At 37.2% G+C, this 19,016-nt stretch overlaps 2 protein-coding genes across 3 annotated transcripts in view; one reads left to right on the top strand and one right to left on the bottom strand.

The window, feature by feature from the left end:
* LOC127443139 (collagen alpha-1(XXI) chain-like) overlaps positions 1–1,934 on the bottom strand; it is a 72,534-nt gene extending 70,600 nt beyond the window's left edge. The window contains exons 1-3 of the mRNA XM_051701676.1: positions 1,809–1,934; positions 977–1,109; positions 1–335 (exon numbers count right to left, since the gene is read on the bottom strand). The exon at positions 1–335 is cut by the window's left edge and continues 229 nt beyond it. Coding sequence (XP_051557636.1) covers positions 1–335; positions 977–1,079 — 438 coding nt within the window. The 5' untranslated portion in view covers positions 1,080–1,109; positions 1,809–1,934. The remainder of the gene's footprint in view (positions 336–976; positions 1,110–1,808) is intronic.
* Positions 1,935–10,680: 8,746 nt separating this feature from the next.
* The window catches only part of LOC127443141 (zinc finger CCHC domain-containing protein 2-like), a 44,109-nt gene continuing 35,773 nt past the window's right edge, over positions 10,681–19,016 (top strand). For both annotated transcript variants that reach the window (XM_051701679.1, XM_051701678.1), the window contains exons 1-3: positions 10,681–11,426; positions 16,638–16,746; positions 16,830–16,900. In XM_051701679.1, coding sequence (XP_051557639.1) covers positions 10,851–11,426; positions 16,638–16,746; positions 16,830–16,900 — 756 coding nt within the window. In that variant the 5' untranslated portion in view covers positions 10,681–10,850. The remainder of the gene's footprint in view (positions 11,427–16,637; positions 16,747–16,829; positions 16,901–19,016) is intronic.

The raw sequence follows: 19,016 nt of genomic DNA on the forward strand, positions 1-19,016 counted from the left end.
GCGGTTCCTGGCAGACTGGTGGGTGTGGTTCAGCATCCCAAAGACATGGTGTGAGGCAAACTTGATGGCGCGGCCGGTCCGCGTGTTCCCCCGCAGGTATGGAATGGAGGCGATGGCCTCAACCAGTTCTTGACTATTCTGGTGCTTTCCCAGGGGAATCTCTAGTCGAGGTGTGTCGCTGTATTGGACAACCGCCACCTGAGTGTGCCTGGTGCTCACGTCAAAACCATTGGTTATGTTAATGAGCCAGCGCTTGGCTGTTTCAAAGTTGGGAACTCCCAAGCTTGAGGAGCCGTCGATGATGTACGCCAGGTCATTTGGAGTTGTGCTACAACCTGCAAGACCGTGGAGACATTTACACAAAGGGTCTACTTGTGCACTAAGTAGAGTTACAGTTCCTAATCAAATGTAGGGTAAATTCAAGTAAATTGGGCTACTTTTTGACAGTCAATTTACCTGAATTCAACCCACTGCGTCAAGTCGAGAACAACTGAATACATATTACTAAATATTGGTTCTGTGGTTGAGGCATACTGAACTATTTTAAATAAATGTACTCATACAAAGCAATGACAGTTTAATGCAACTTAAAATTGTTATAATATTCAGATAAGTTTAAACCACCTGACTAATATTTTACTTTATGACCAATGAAATTCCATGAATTTTCCACGATTTTTCCAGTCATTTGGGATTGCTGGATATGGATTTTTAAAAATCATTTTGATTTAGACCAGTTCGCAAATGAATCATTCAGAACGATGTTTGACCTATTTATTGACTAAAAATGTGCTCACAAATCAGAAATCACTATGTTTTGCTAGCAAGTTTTACTCTACACATGAAAAAAATCTATCTGATGAGATATTTTTAGACAGAGGAAAACTTTTATTAATTTCCATGACTTTTCCAGGCCTGGAAATCACAATTTAAAAAATACATGTATTGAGGTAAAACTTGGAATTAAATAACAAACCAGCTTGAGTGTCTTTTTGTTGAAGTCCACTAACATGCAGCAAGAAAACACAGACAATCAGTGAACTAATCGTCCATGTCCTCATGGTATCGGAGCAGAACATCAAACCAAGCCAAGCAGCAGGGAGAAAATCCTATTAGGAAGATGAAATTACCAAATGTAAAATCTCTTATGATAAAATCTATCCAGCTGGTCAATATGAGACTGCTAACATCTAAATATTTTATACTGTATTTCATCATTTCAGTCAAGTATTGAAAATGGCTCATAAAAACATTGGTCCCAAAAAGAATTTGAACATGTGAGCCACCCTTAACAAATAGCCACAGATAAAAAAAACTATCCTATCAAACCAAGTGGTATTTATGTTAAAGAAAGATAGCTCAAACAATAGATATAATGCTAATGTGCTGAACTACACCTGTGGTTACTCTGCTAGGACACCTGTGTGAACTTGAGGGGAAAGTGACTTCATAAGTCTACTAAAAATCACCTCCAGACCAGTTTGTTAAAAGTCATTGCAAAAAATGGCTTGGAAAGATGAAGCTAGTTCTGAGAAAATCTCTAGCATGATTTTGTAACTTTGGCTTAAGGGTCAGAATCAGTTCAGTGAAACTGCACTTGCAAGAATGTCTGTACAAATGCTGATTCAGTTATGCTGTCAGATGATAATACTATGATACTACAGTACTGTTTGATTACCATATACTATGGAACTTAAATGGTACTGTACATTACTGTAATACCATGGTACTTTTTGAAAAGAATGTAATTAACAAAACATCAAATATTCCCAAAAGCAAACAAAACATGCTATAAGCCAATCACTCACCAACAATGTGACTCTTGGACCTCAACAATGTTAAACAGTCAGTGACCACCAACAACTTTACAAGGTAAACAGCTTATCACTAACATGAATTACAGTCCAGTGCTGTGACAACAGTGTGCGGAGGGTAAGACACAGCCAAGGAGAATTTTATATCTGCACCCTCAGTGACATAGAGCCTTCCTTGGGCAGAATGAAAGACATCAGGCATCAGAGAGAGGGAGGAGTACGGGTTTAACCCACACAAAACCATCTTCAAAGAAAATCGAGCCAAATGGCTCCAAGCCTCCAATCCCGAGGCCAATTCCATAGGCCGCCACAAATAGCGTAGTCGAAAAAGTCTTTATTTACTCTGCTGTCATGCATTGAGTTATTTAGAAGAGTCAACTGACATTACATTAACATCATGTCTGTGCAATATCCTTTGTGTTACAGCGAAAGACTGTGTCTTGATTCTTCCAGTAGCACATAGTTTGTTTCCATCACTTTAGGCCAGATACTTATACACAGATGTTGGTGTTTCAATTTAGTCCTAATACTGAGAAATTGTTCTTAGGGACCACCATCATTCACCAGACCAGCTTCTGCATAAAAAAGATGTTTAGAAAGAAAGTAACAGACAGGATGGATTTCAACCACATTAATACTTGGGGAAGGAATATGTACCTGTGAGTTGCTTTGCTAAACGAACCTGTGTATATATTTATACACCACAGACTTGTACACAAATTCCCTATTCAAACAAATTTATGTATTAGCACAGCTATTTTGGATCAAAGGTGGGTTCCAGGGTACCCAAGGAGGTACACTAGACAAATATATTGGAGACATAAACTCAGCACAGTACAACAACTGAACTGAAGCATAACTGTTTAGTTTAATGGTGTGTAGTGTTTTAAATATGATGTAATGATGCCAAATTACAGTGCATTTGTTGTGCAAGGGTTCTTGGAAATGCATAAAACAGAAGTGATGACATCTCAAGAGAGGAGAATTTTCTTGTTCACGTCTCCAAAAATATTAAAAGAAAAAGTGATGTCAGGGAGGGCGATGATGATTTTTGCTGAATGTTTACTACACATTCTTGATAACTTTGTGAAAGAGGCTATACAACGTTGCCCTCTAGTGGAAACAAGGGCCTTTACACTTAGTACCACTTGGCCCAAGTATGTATAGGTGGAAACTCCAAAAGAGGGCTGGGTAACTCCAGAAGGGGCAGGTTTAATACAGAATGGGGTAGGGCCAACTCCAAAATGGGGCAACACTTTAGGGAAAGGGTTAGGTTAGGGGCTCTGTTTATCTTTGCCGGCGGTTTGGAACACCCAACCCTTTTTGGAGCTCAGACTGCAGCAAGGTCTTCATCCTTTTATGACCATGCCCACTAAGATACTTAAGGCCCAGATATACTTCCTACAAAATCTTAGAACGAACGGGTGTGACGTCCTTTGGAACAAAATCTGGTCAAAGACTGTGTTTTCTGTTCGTTTCAGTGGTTCGTAATAGATCGCTGGGGCAAACTTTTAGGAAAAATTCTTACGGCTTCTAAACACCTTACTGCCACTGGGCCAACAGCTGATTTTGTTTACGTTGTTCAGTGAGACAAAATCAGTCAATGTGAACACACCAGGACGGGGTTATTAGCAAGCTGTGCGATCGTTCGCTTAGAGACGTTTTCCAAGACCATGTCATGCGATTTTTGTTTTGTTTTATTAGTCTACAAAAGGAATCAGATCTACTCAAATACTCTCAAGTGCTCATTCACTCTTTTGTTTTACAGTATATGCTGCTTCACTCATGTGCAATCTGCAATGAAAGCCATTCACACATCCCAAAGTATGATATGCCTCTATCATCATTCTTTTGTCTTTATTCTGCACATTAACACTTTTATACACTCATCTTTGCAATAGTATCAGTGTCATCATAAATTACAAAAACAGAGTGTAATCAGCGCATATTACGGCCGTGAATAGCATGTTAGCGTATTAGCGTCATTAATTCATAATGTAAACAAGACAAATTAAACATTTTGTTCTGCAATGTAGTATTTTAAATCATCATTGAGTGGTTAAAACAGCTTTTTTTACTGCTCTAATGTGAATTCTACTCATAGAATGAGGCATAAAGTTATTGATAACGCATTTTAATGGCACATTAGTTAAGGTTATACTGAGCTTCCTCATATTTAAATGTAGCTCTAAACGCCTCCCGCAGTGGTGTGGCGGGTGTCAGAATGTTCGCCAAAAGTATACCGTTGATCGGCTGTTTAGAACTTCATTTTACCCTGAACAAAGAACGAAGAACTTCTACGGAAGTATATTGGGGCCTTTAAAGTTATTCACGCTATATACAAACCAATACATACAACTTATACCGTGTTCAGTGTGATGGTTGAGCCTGTTTCTGAGAACACACCATGTTAATCCATGGATCATTCGTCGTAAATCATCCTCCACTGTATCCTCCACAACAACTTGTTTTTAATTTGAGTATGGAAAAAGCGGCTTCACACGGTGGTTTGATTGGTCATTGTTAATTTTAAACAAGACACATGAACATGGAGGGAAACAGGATGATCACATGACATGGCAGGGAAACAGGAAATAACATGACATGGAACCACATGACCTGAACAGGAGCTAAACATTTATAAGAAAAGACACGAAAACAAGAACAAAACACACAAACGTGACAGTTCATGAGCGAATCTGTGTTTAGGGATAAACCTTTTAAGTGAATGAATCATTCTTGTTCACTTCCATTAGGCTTGTTTGTGATGCTAAATGCCTTGCTTTGAAAGTAGACGACAGTAGGTGGCTGTAGTCAGGGGAGGAGTGAAATAAGTGCTTTCAAGTCAGACAGTTGTCACTTCTCGTAGTGGATCAGACACCTACGAGATCAAAGGCAGATATTGCATGATACACGTTCATGTGCTTTGTTGCTGATGAAGTGGATGTAATTTAAATGCTGTGGTGTTTAAATGAATTGAATAGGATGAACAAGTCACCAAATGTACCTGTTATTTAATCCCTCCCTAAAGCCGTGTTTGTTTTCATCCATTGATATTTTATAAAGACATTTTAGATATTTTAGGAATATGGTAACAATCACATATCCCATTCAGAGATCGCACTGTCAAAGTGTTGGCGATATTCACACACATTTTATTATTTTATACACATAAAAACATAATATCAGAGTTAAAAATGGTGCAACGCCTGGCTGATACAACTGCGGCAGACATTGCTATCGCGAGAGTATTTTTGGCATACGTCGTCATGACATCACAGCAAGTCGTACAGTTTTCTAACACACATTCACCTGTTGGTGATTACCAGTGCTGGTTAACAAATCAGTTAAATCAATGATTCAGTGACTCATTAATTGTACCCTACACATATGTTTCACCACCTACTGGCGTAATCTGCAGAAATGGTTACTGAAAGCATCAGTGAATGAATCTGGATGAATGGTGAACAGATTCAAAAGACTCGAGTCAGTGGGATGAATCAAAATCCATGTAATCTCCCTACAGGAGGAAAACTGTCCTAGGGTTTCCTCTAGGAATGGGCGGATCCCAGTGTTGTAGTACTCGAGACTGGACTCGAGTATTTTCATGGTGTTGTCATGGATTCGTGAGCAATTTGACTCAGTCTTGACTCGAACTTGAACAAGTGTGGACTCTGACTTAACCCCGAGTCCAGTCGAGTCCCTTTTCACAAAATATACAGTGAAAAGCTTCAACTTATCTGACAAACAATTTTAACTGATAATATCAGAGATCTTGATGTTTGTCCCGCATTTCAATCTGCTGAGTAGAATCAGAATTAGGGATGCCCAGTTCACAAATAAATATTTGTACTAATTCAAGTCGGTTCTTTTCAGCAAATTGGCCAAACAGGTTAGCAAAAAGGTCTGAATCGATTGGCTATTCAGTCCGATTAATTCGTTAGATAAAGTGGATATTTACCTACAGTCAATAAAAGACTTTTTTGAGAGGTAACTTTAAGAAACTTCCATTGGTGCAGTGTCTTTTTGCATCCACCCATGCAGTCGTAATTAATACATTATTGTTTGGGATTTAGGCCCATTTTAGTTATTGTACAGTTATACTGTATTTTGTAAAGCAGAAATGTTAAATGTTAAAATTATAACTGAGGTTTATTTGATATATGCGCCTATAGTTCTTTAAACCAGTGGTTCTCAACCAGGGGGCCGGAACCCACTAGGGGGCCTCAGCACACTTCCAAGGTGATTTCCTCAACTTAAAATTAATTTAAAATAAGAAATATTAAAATAATCCAACTTAATTAAAATGATAAAAATACTTTAAGATGTATGCCTACAAATTATAAACAGACTCTTTCTGCAACTTAGTTTTGGGGCGAGGGGGCCTTCAAATATTGTCTTGGACAGTGGGGGCCTTTAAGTCAAAAAGGTTGAGAACCTCTGCTTTAAACTATTTAATACATTAATAAAAAACTCTTGTCTTAGAATAAGCTTTTACTAGTCTCGGTCTCGACTCTGACTTTGCCCTCCCCGGTCTCGGTCTTGACTCGAACATTGTACCGATATTTCCAAAACTGATGTTGCATCACAAAAATCGATCCGCACAAAACAATATAGATTCTAATGTTGTTTTTAAACTAGGGATACTATTATTTGGTTACCATGAACATGAACAATAATCATGAGCTTCAAAGTGAAGTAACAATAATTAAGCTATATTAGAGAATACTTGTGCAGGATGGGAACTATTTCTTAACATGCATAAATGCCGAAAGACACAAGCAGACAAGGAGGGAGCAGTGCCTTGCTGAGGTAACGAGAGAAAAACTGAGAAACTGCTTCTGGAGTAAATTCACACTAAAATAACAACATATCTAAAGATGACATTTATTATAATGAGTTTGTGTGATGTTTATTACAAGTTTATTTAAATTAAAAGTTATTAGAACTTTGATAATGTTCTGTAAATGTTGTTAATGCATAATAAAAAATAATAAAAAATTAATAAAATAAAATTTTTGCTGGAAACCATGGTTTTACTATGGTAATATTTTAGTAGTAACCATGCTTAATTTTGTGGTAACTATGGTTTAACTAAATACCATGGTCAAACTATGGTTACTGTAGTATAACCATGGTTAATTTTTGTAAGGGTAAACAAAGCAGAAGTCTAATCATTTTCTGTTTAGCCTCATAAATGTAAAAAAAATAAATAAATAAAAAATAAATAATAATAATAATAATAATAATATTTTAATTATGACTAAATAATTAAATTACCCATTTTATCCCAAGAAATAGCAAAAAAATAAAATAAAAAAAATAAATAAACAAAATCGGTATTGGTCGATACTGACTATATTGGACTTGACATTATTGATACTGGATCCAAAAGAAAATAAGTGGTATTGCCCATCCCTAGATTCCTCGTGAACCTTTAGTGGTTTACTATCAAAGTCCCTTTCAAGGTAAGTCAGTCCACTCTGTAGCCTTCTTTGGAACTCTCTCGGCCAGGCAGCTATTTTCTAAAGATACAAGCAGAATAAAAGTACAGCTCTTATCTACTTGAATAGGGAAAGACCGAAATCTCCAAAATAGTTGGTCAAGATTCCGATCAAAGAACATACAGTTCATGTTGGGGCTGGGTGGTTTTTCCGATTTTTCCGATTAATTCGTATTTGCGTTTTGACACAAATTTTATTTTTTTAAATCATGAAATCGAGATTTTGCAAAAAATATTGCAAACACTATAGTTAGAAACATTGTAAATCCACCAAAGGCTGAAGAAGGAAGAGAAAAACATGGAGACTGATATAAAAGACAGTGGTAATATTGTGAATAAGTGTGATTGTAGCTCAGCTTCATTCATCATGCAGGTATACACCGGCTTAAGACCATAACTGGCCTCGGCATGTCATCATGTTGATGAACGGTCTCCTTTCTTTTCTTTTTACCCATAAAAAAGCATTAGTTACGTGACAGATATGGACACTTTATTTCAAATCATACGGAGAGGCTATACATGGAAGAATCAAAAATCCACCGCTCCATTTGCCATGATGATTCAGATAAATCGCTAATTATTGCTTTGTTCTGTGATGTATTTCAAGTGTACTGCATCTATAGCCAACATTTGGCAAGCGATCATTTTGACAAACTTTGCTAGTTGAATTGTAATGATAAATTATTTTATATTGCTGCGCTGCTCAGCGTGAATCGCTACAGGGCGCGTTTCTATCGGCAGGGGTTTATGAATATACATGCAAATTGTTTTATATACAATGACTTTATAGATAAACTTAGATATTGATTTCTGGATAACTTTCTAGATAGACTTGGTTTAGATCAAATTAATACCTACACTGGCTAAGAATTATTTAGCAGTTTATGAACATCTGGGTTTATTAGATTTTAATTTATTTTACATTTACACTCTGTTGAAAACTTCCCCCTGTGGTGCATTTGGTGCATTTGTAAATTTTTCTTGCACACCTTTATTTCCTAATGAAAAGATCATGAATTTTTTTGCCATATCACCCAGCCCAAGTTTGTGTATATAAAAGGTGATTGGCTCTTTTAGCTGTCAGGCGGGACTTCTTGTTCTACATCCACCATATTGAGTGTTCCAATTTCTCCTATTCATTTTAATACAAGTGGTCCAACTTGGACTGAACAGTCTTTGGTCATTATGGAAATGCAGGAGGTTTTATTGAATTTGGGATTGAAATGCCAAGGCTGATAGGCTATGCTAAATAAGTTATTAAATGTATTATTTTTAATATTTACTGGAATGTTAGAACATTAATGAAATATTAGAAAGTACTTCAAGTAAATAATTTAGATCTTAGTAGTTCAGCTAACAAAAAAAAACAAAAAAAATTTGGGACCATGCTATTGATGCTGCTGATTATGTAAAAAAATACAACAAAATTCTTCCTTTAAATCTGTAAACATAAACTTTTCTTGAGAATCTACAACTTTCGGTTTGCATAATGCAAATGCTCTCTGTCTAATGTTTAAAAAAAAATTAGAAAACAGATAGTTGCAAGTGTTCTGAAAATCTGACCTACCTCTCAGAATGACAAACCCTAATAAAGACCTTACTTGTCATTGACAAACGATAGAATGCATTTGCAGGTTTTGTTTTAATGGATTGTAGCTAAATATTCCATGTCATCCAGCGCTCTATTTATTCTCTGTGTCCTAAAGAATAGCACATGAGAGAATGATTTGGACTGTTCGTGAAGCGATTCAGACCTTTTTGTGAACCAAACCGCACACTTCTGCACTATTGTACATTATTTTGTAGTGTAAGTATACTGCATTCCATTCAACTTGGAAAGTCAGACTTTCCAACTTCCTACTAGGAAAAGTGCAATGGAATGCCACTTGGAAACTCGTGCGGAAATCTTTAACTCTGATTTCGCCAAGATGCAGGTGCACGACGTCACACAAAAATGTTGGCACCCAGAGAGATGTACAAAGTTAGTAATAAACATTCACTTTTATTAAATAATATCAATCAATGAGTTAAAGTTCCTACATTACACAACATTAAAGCTTGTTTAACAAATGTTTGCAGAAACAGGTGCACAAATCATGGTAAATTGTACTCTCTTTTGATTATAGTAAACCTGTAGAACAAATGCTAGCGTTGCAGCTTTGTTTATCAGTTGGGTCGCTATGAGTCTCTGGTGACAGAACACCTGCTAATCTAACCGAAGCGTTGCAGTTTTGTTTCCTTACACGTCATCTTCCGAGCATCTGCAAATGCCGATCGGAGATATCAAGTAGGAAGTAGTAAAAAAAAAAAAAACGTCAATGTAATATTCCGGGTTAATATTGATTACCACAAAAATTTCTTTTGACCTGCCCCTCCTTTTCTTTAAAAAAAGCATTTGGGTTCCAGTGAGGCACTTACAATGGAAGTGAATGGGGCCAATCTTTAAACGTTAAAATTTTCTCACTTTTTCAAAAGTCTAGCCACAAGACTTGTGTGTTAATATGATTCTAGTGTGATAAAATTGCTTACTAACCTTTTCTGTGTAAAGTTATAGCCAGTTTTACAACTTTGTTGCCATGACGATGTAATATCAACAAACCCTAAAAAAATCAAATAAAAAAAACATTAAAAACAACGATTTAAAGAACTTTACAGCTTAAGTTTTAACAGTAGAATTAATGTTGGTGCTTTTATAAAATTATAAGTTTTACATTTCTGCCTTTAAACCCTCCGGAAATTGGCCCCATTCACTTTCATTGTAAATTCCTCCGATTTTTGCTTTTTTTTTTAAAGAAAAGGAGGGACTAGTCTAAATAAATTTTCATGGTAATTAACTTTATGCCACAAATGCTGTCGAACGAGCTTAACTTGTATAGAACCTGGAATATTCCTTTAAGAGTTCCATTTGCGATGACACTACACTTTTAAAATGTATACACAATATGGCTGAGTGCATAGTGTATACTGTAAGTGCACAGTGGATAGTGCGTCATTTGGTACACAGCTCAACTCACTGAAAAGAACCGACTCAAAAGTTTGATTCATTCGGGAATCGATTGTTCTGATTCTAAATAGCACACAGCGTAAATTAAGGGGACACACTACATGAATGACTGATCAAATATTGTGCGGGAAAATTGTTCAGTTAGTATCCTAATTCTGGATAAATTGTTCTTTATTTATTTATTTATTTATTGTATTTGTTTAATTTTGTCCGTTGAATACTTTTTTTAGAGCTCCATGTTTGAATCCATAAAAATAAAGATGGGGCTGCCAAACAACAGAGTAGTTAGGACCCTGAGGCTAAGAGGACGAATGGGAGGAGTCACGGATGATTGACAGGATATTCTGGAGGCACGGCAGGCGAATAATCTGGCAAATTGACCACAGTCACACCGTCAGGCTACCGAACGCAAAATTGAACGAAATTCAGCCCCAAACCTGGAATTTTATCGCGTTTTGATGCCTAAATATTGGTCAGAAAGTACCATCAATGGACTTCCATCACTGATGATCGTGTTTGAGGGCTGATAATGATGAAGATGAAGCTGCGAGCGGCGGGAGGCGAAAATCACCGATGCGACTTGAATTCTGTTAACGGAACCGATCGGCCGGGACATCGAGAGAGCAGTACCGGAGCGGCTCCGCTCGATAAGGAGGCGGTGTTCGAGTGGTTCGGCTTACAGCTGAGCCCGGCCGGACGCGTGGAGCTGCTCTGCGGGCTGCTGCATATGTGTCAGCCGTTGGAGCTACGTTTCCTCGGCGCCTGTCTGGAGGATCTGGCCCGGAGAGATTTCACCGTCCTGCGAGACTTCGAGAACCGGGCCAACAGCCCTGCTGATCTGGTGGGGCTAGTGGACGTGAGCGACCCGGTGGTGCTGTCCAAACTGCTCGTTTATTTGTCTCTTCTCGGATCCAAAAGTAGGGATTGCGCCGGGATACTATTCATGACGTTGAGCCGAATGGACGGGGGGCTGTGCGGGGCTCTACCGGAGCCGGAGACGGTCGAACAGCTGCGGCTGCTCTTCACGATGGGCTCGTTACACCCGGCGTTCAGCTTCCATCAACGGGAAGAGCTGCGAGCGCAGCTGGACAGACTCCAAGGCTGGGTGTGTGTGTTATATTAAATATGGAGTAATATTCCGGGATTAATACAAGCTAAACCCAATCAACAGCATTTGTGGCATAAAGTTGATTACCACATTTAATGTCGACTCTTTCCACCTTTTCTCAAAAAAATACTGAAGCAAAAAGTGTTACAGTGAGGCACTTGCAATGGAATGGGGCCAAAGTTTTGCTTTTTTTTTTAAAGAAAAGGAGGGACGAGTCGAAATTATTATTTGTGTGTGTGTGTGTGTGTGATAAACAATATGCAACAAATGCTTTTGATTGAGCTTAAAGGGACAGTTCACAAAAATGAAAAATTCTCATCATTTACTCACCCTCATGCCATCCCAGATGTATGACTTACTTACTTCTGCAGAACACATACAAAGATTTTTAGAAGAATATCTCAGCTCTGTAGGTCCTTACAGTGCAAGTCAACAGGGTCCAAAACTTTGAAGCTCAAAAAAGCACATAAAGACAGCATAAAAGTAATCCATATGACTCCAGTGGTTAAATCCATGTCTTCAGAAGCGATATGATAGGTGTGGATATATATATATATATATATATATATATATGTCCACTTTAAAACAGCCCTCTTCAGCGCTCTTGTGTCCTAAGAGTTCTTTTGTTTTTTGGTGATTTGCATTCTTCATGCATTTCGCCACATATTGGCCAGGGAGGAGAATTTATAGTAAAAAAGGACTTAAATATTGATCTGTTTCTCACCCACACCTATCATATCACTTCTGAAGACATGGATTTTACCACTGGAGTCATATGGATTACTTTTATGCTGCCTTTATGTGCTTTTTGAGCTTCAAAGTTTTGGACCTTGTTGACTTGCATTGTATGGACCTACAGAGCTGAGATATTCTTCTAAAAATCTTTGTGTTCTGCGGAAGAAAGAAAGTCATACACATCTGGGATGGCATGAGGGTGAGTAAATGATGAGAGAATTTCCATTGTTGGGTGAACTAACCCTTTAACTTTTATTGAACCTGGAATATTCCTCTGCGCAGTGATTTATGTATAGCCTCAAGTCCAAAAAATACTACAGTATTACCATGTTTTTTGGTTATGGTACCATGGTAATATTATGTAAACATCATGAAATTCTAATATGATGATGTTTTAGTACCATAGAATTTATATGGAGTTACCATACAATACCAGCACTGTACCATGATACTGTCACAGTACTTTTTTCTGGAAGAGTAATCATCTGAACCCACAATACACATGACCAGTTACATTTACATTTAACCAACATATAGTAGTGATTCCTGTGTTATAGGTGCCAGAGGGAAATTGTTTAATCCTCAAGTCAAAAAGGAATGTTTACTGGATTCCTATTGGAATTTCTATCATTATTTGGAAGCAATCCAAATAGGATCAAATAAGAATCCTCTAAGAATCAATTAAGAGCCTACTGGATAAACTGACATTCCTAGGATTTTTTTGTTCTTTTTTTATTCTTAGAAGTGTTTTGGATATTGTGTAATTGTTATCAGTACTCTAGTTGGACTGAATTGGAATAATGTCTTGCATGTCAGATGATTGACAGTTGTCCGTCTAAGTTTAGCCATGTGTTTAAAGTCGACACTGGCTGGAACTGACAGGGAAAATTTTAGCAAATACTGTTAAAATTAAAGTGTAATCAATTATATTCACCAATCAGACATTTACTAAGGGCTCTTAAAATTTCCACTATAAAGGAAAGTTCAGTTCACTTAGTTCATCTGTTTGTATGCAAGCTTATAGGTCATGTCATGTGTGCAAGTTTTAGGCACTGGTGAAAAATGTTTCATAGTGAGGATGTCTTCAAAAATAACGACATAAATAGTTTTCATTTATCACTTAATGTCATACAAAGTCCAGTAAACATAAAAAAGCTAAATCAATATTTGGTGTGACCGCCTTTGCCTTTAAAACAGCCCCAATTCTTCTAGGTACACCTGGACACAGTTTTTCTTGGTTGTTGGCAGATAGGATGTTCCAAGCTTCTTGGAGAATTCGCCACAGTTCTTCTATCTATTTAGGCTGTCTCAATTGCTTCTGTCTCTTTATGTAATCTCAGACTGACACGATGTTCAGTGGGGAGATCTGTGGGGGCCATGACGTCTGTTGCAGGGCTCCCTGTTCTTCTATTCTAATCTTTTCTATTTGCAAATGTAATGTTTGGGAGTCTAACATTTGTATTTCCTATTAACACACTAAAGCTGAAGATATAAATAACCATCTTAAGACACATGCTTTTGTGAAACATCTTATGTGCCTAAGACTTTTGCAAAGTACTGTATGTCCAATGCTATCCTCCCTGATCTCTTTTGATCTCCACTTGAATGACTGTATTGTGGGCTTTGCATTTTGTAAATGAGGCCATGTGGGATATTGGGTGCATGATGAGATGTCCACACTCATTAGACTGAATCAGGTCTCCTAAATGGCACTCTGTGTCTGTTTATGAAGGCGTGTTGTTTGTCAAGTTGAGTGTGATATTAAGCAAGAGGAAGAGAGATATAACTTAATCAAATGGCTTTGATTTGGTTTGACTGCATGTTTGGATTTGGAAGGATAAGGTTAACATATACAGTATTCATACATTTATATGATGTCCTAACAGGTACAACACAACAAAGCGACAAGTAATTTGGCAACTGAAATTCATTCATTTTAAAGGAGAGCTGTTGTTTTGAGGTGACACGATTGACCTTTGCTTCCTGTCTATTCAAAAGCAATTTACTTCTATCATAATCCGTGATCCTGTCTACACTGAATGCGATCATCGCATCGCAATGTGTCACGCCGACAGCAGACGCTACAGCTTTCAGCTGATTGTACGTGCACGTCATCGGTTTTTATAAAGTTCTGTTCTACGTGTCCATTGTAGACAGCCTCTTGCTGTTTTGGCATGACGTGACATCGGTCACGTCCGGTGTAGACATGGTGTTTACGTGCACGTTTTTACACTGATTATTTTGAATAAGCTGACTTCTTGTGTGGTCATGTAAATGCGTTAAACTGTCCTTTATCGATAGGGCTGGGTATTGATACAGATATCCGGATTCAATTCTGATTCACAAGCTTTCGATTTCGATCTCGATCCGATATCGATTCATATGGGTACGTTTATGTTACAATGTCCATTTTCCTTACATATAAAATAAATTCTCTCTCAGCTAATGCACTTAATTATAAAGGAACCTTCTAGGCAACGCTTCTAGTTACAATTACTAAAGTTAAATTTAACAAATTATATTTTATCATTAGTTTTTCATCAAATTGGTCAAATTTTAGCTCTTGAAAATTCAAATTCAGTCTATTCCATCAATTAATGTCTTGAAATTGCATATATTATGTTGCATATATATATTTGTTACACTTTTATCGTGCATCATTTGTACTATTTACAAGTATTTACATTGATATGTAGAACACATGCTTAATTGGTTCTGTCTCTTTAAGACTAGTGGCATCAGCCAGTAAGCACATATAACACGAGAGAGACGCACATGTTTTCTTTAGTGCATCCATGTGTGATTAGAATTAAATGTTTTTTGTTGTTTTTATTTATTCCACAGCTGACTGTAAAAAACAGAAAGGATGTTAAAAGAGACATTATTCAATGACATTAGGATCCATGGATCTTGTCTTTGGATACACAGAATGAGTAAAACCAAACTTATACTCTCAACATGCAGTGAATGGACCTCTGTGATAATAACGTTTTCTACACTTTACTACTCAGTCACGGTTGAGTGAAATCTGAACATTTTCCAGCCAGTGGCTAATCATAGTCATTTTTAGTCATGCAGCATGAGATCTGGTGATTTACTTGCATTATAGAGGTTGCCACAGACTGAAAGATATATCTTGGGATTTAAGAATCGATATCGAGATTGTTCAAACGAAGATCGTGATGCATCGGAAATTTAATATTTTTTTACCCAGACTTTTTTTATCGGGGTAAGGTCATAAACTGTTTAAGCATTGCCCGTGTTGACCGGTTTGTATTTTTCCCATTCCTCCAGTTTTCGCATTGTGTATAAACACATTTACTGGTGTTCTTACTGGCTTATCCACAGTGTAGAATAATGTTGTAGAGAATAATTAATTTATTTCAAGTCTCATTAAATGCGCTTTTCTTGACTTGTTGGATTTTTTGAATAAGCTGATTTTTGGTAGTTATCAGCGTATTTGATTGCATGTAAACGCCATCTTAGTGTTTGCATCACCTACCACCAATAGGTGCATACAGTGAATCTCACGTGATCCACATCCTGACACAGTTGCTTACTGAAGTCGAGTAGGAATGCATGCAAGCAACCAACAGCACAGCGACTTGCCAAACTAAATCACTGTTAAGGCTAGGATTACTTAGTTTTTCCACATGCCATTCCGTCTCGCGCACTATCTAGCGCTCAGCCTTTCAAAATATACTCTTGGGACCGCGAGCCCATGCAAACACTTTAGACACATGCGTACTATGACTGCTTTGTGATACTAGTAAACACCAGTCGCATGTGCAGATGTAACGGAATGTGGAAAACCAAAGTATCCACAGTTTTCCTGACCAACCACTGGGTGGCGCCATGTTGATTTTGATTGCCGCTGGACTGTTTTGTGGTTTCGATCTCCATAACAAGCAATGTAAAAACTACTGAAATGAGCAATCCAAACCAAAAACAACAACCATTTTAAGGAGTACGTTTTTTTGTTTGTTTTTTTTTTTAGGCTCAACTTGTGCAGTTTTAGGTTGTAAAAAAACAACTCAAAGTAGTTAATGATATCAGTGCAACTAAATTCAGGCCATCGCTTCATGTCATCTACTCACTCCTTAAACTTTGACGGGTGAGGCACTGTCAAAAGACATTCATCGCGACTCTGTCAAGCTATTTTATACGCTAAACATAACTGGAGACTGGAAAATGAAAACAGGCTTCCGTCATGAATCCGTTACGTGAGCCAATAAGTTTTGATTAGCCCCGCCATAATATAATCTCACTATTCAAAAATCTCGCTCCACATCACTGTATATTAAACACTGTTTTCCTGCATTAAGTGATTTTTAAATATTCTCATCATGCCAGGTTGGAACAAGGTGTTATATTAATAAATATATGTGTCAAAATTGTCCTTATCTGATAAATGTTAGAAATTAATGGTTTTATTAACCTGTTTAATGACTTTATTTTCTTTGGCTGTTCCAGAGCCAGTTTTCCAGAGCGGGGTTCCTCTGTCCACACCAGGAGAATGACGTAGACTGGACGCTATGCAGCAATCCTAATCCGCACCTCAGCAGCACATCACATAGGGAAGGTATGTCACAGCTACATATTGAAACCCTTTGAGCCAAATCCACCAGTGCAGCGTTGTAATGATGAAGTCTTTTGATGTTGTAGTGGTTCATATTGAGAAGATCATTCTGAAGGAGGTTTCTGTGGGAGGAGATGGCAGGCAGTACAGTTTTGAGGTAAGTTTAAAAACCCTTTGGAGACAGTTTCAACACGTACATTTGATCTAACAGAAGCCGAGAAGATTTTGTAGTTGTGGAACATGATTTGGAATGATGCGTGACACATTGGTAAGGGATAAGGCTGTCAAATTAAAATTCAAATATATGTCAAATTTAAGATAAAAATGCACATTCGAATGCTAAAATGAGCATTAAAATTTTGGATGTGTGCCAAGTAGGGTTGTCACGATACCAAAATTTCAGTAGTCTGTACCGATACCAGTGACATTTCACGGTTCTCGATAAGGATGCTGCGATCGATCGGTATCGGACGATATTCACGTCCTATGACTTGATCGGCAATTTGGCCGATCTCATAAACAGATCGCTCATGCCGCAAAAGACGCGCGGCTCCTTTCAGACTTCAGCAGCACCGTCATGGCATCACGGAGGGTGGGGAATACTGGCATAGTGTTGTAAGAACGATGCAGAGGGAGAGGTATGGCGAATATGAAAGGTTTGTGTACTGTACTGTTAATGTGGCGTTTCACAAGCGACAAGGCAAAGGGAAAACAGCTCGAGCTCTGAAGCGGTCCTTATTATCGTTCATGGCATATTACATTTTACTATACAGATATAGTATATAATATATTGTATATAATGTATAATATATTTCTATCACAATATCTTTAATTTCAGGTGTCTAGCTTTATTTTGAATCAAGCTTTTATTTTGACGTGTATTTTTGACAGAAGCTTTACACCTCCATATAAGCCGTTCGCCAACGCCTCAGTGTGATTATTTAAGCGCAAATTCTGTGGTTTAATAATACAAATATATATATATATATTCTACATGTGCTGCACGCTTCACAGTGGATGAGTGCTCTGCTCTGTCATCTCATACAACACCAGGGTTGCAACTAACGATTATTTTGATAATCGATTATTTCTTCAATTAATAGATTAATCTGATAAAAAAGAAAAGTTATTTCCCGTATTTTATTAAAATATGTTGAAAAAAAAATTATAAAGGGGGTAAGGATTTGCTTCGATTTACATTACTGAATTCATGATTCTATACTCTCAAAAACAAAGACTGAATCATGAAAAGTTTTAATTTATTATTATTACTACTTTCAGTGCATATGCAAAACAGTTCCTTTCATTACTTGTAAAACTTTGTAGAACAAAAAGTACTGTTCATTAAAGAGTAAAATGATCCATCAGGGATGGAGTGGGACAAAAAAAATCAGCCCAGCAGAGGGCAATAGTGACACCAGAATAGAAATATTAATAATTCTGCCCAGATGAAAAATTCATAATTATCTTAGATACATATGCTTGTACACTGTCACTGATTACATACATTTAAGTATTTTAAATTAATATTGTGGCTTTTAAAATAGTATTGTTGCTGATTACATTTTTCTAAACTATTCTTTTAAAAAATGTGTATGTTTATCCAGTAAAATAATTTTTGCCATGGTATAAATTTACTGGTGAAATCAGACATTACATTTGGCATTATCAGGACGATCAAATATCAGGACCGTTAGCATTATTTTACATTTATATTCAGCATTATATACAGCTGAATATAGAACAATAATCTGTAAACGCAGTGCAGATTCACTCTCGTACTGAAAAGTGCTCATTGTACTACATATGCTCACATAATGAGAAACGATCTAAAACACTGTAAACCGCACACTTTTGACTTCTGAGACATCAGCGTAACATCAACGAAAGCTGCACAATTACATTGAAACTGAAAGCGTGGTATGATGTTGCACAAGTTCAATTAAAGTGATGGCGCTCCCTTTCTCCATTGCGGTCGGTTTGATTGACACGGATGCGTGTGCTCGCTTTTTTAACGGAGACTCGCATGTGGTAAAAACAAACAGTTTTGTGAAATACATGGAAATACGCACCTGATTTTGAATTCATAACATGCATACAAATTATAAAACAGAAAATAGCAGTAAAATGTAAGTCGTGCTGGAGAGAAGCAACTCTTAAGCGCATCAAACAGCACAATCACGCTGTCAACACACCTGATGCAGCAACAGCTCCACATTAAACTATGCTTATTATGATCTCCATCGAACAGTTTATAAAGTGCTCTCGTGCGC

The sequence above is a fragment of the Myxocyprinus asiaticus genome, chromosome 6 (genome assembly GCF_019703515.2).
Source record: "Myxocyprinus asiaticus isolate MX2 ecotype Aquarium Trade chromosome 6, UBuf_Myxa_2, whole genome shotgun sequence".
NCBI lineage: Eukaryota > Metazoa > Chordata > Actinopteri > Cypriniformes > Catostomidae > Myxocyprinus > Myxocyprinus asiaticus.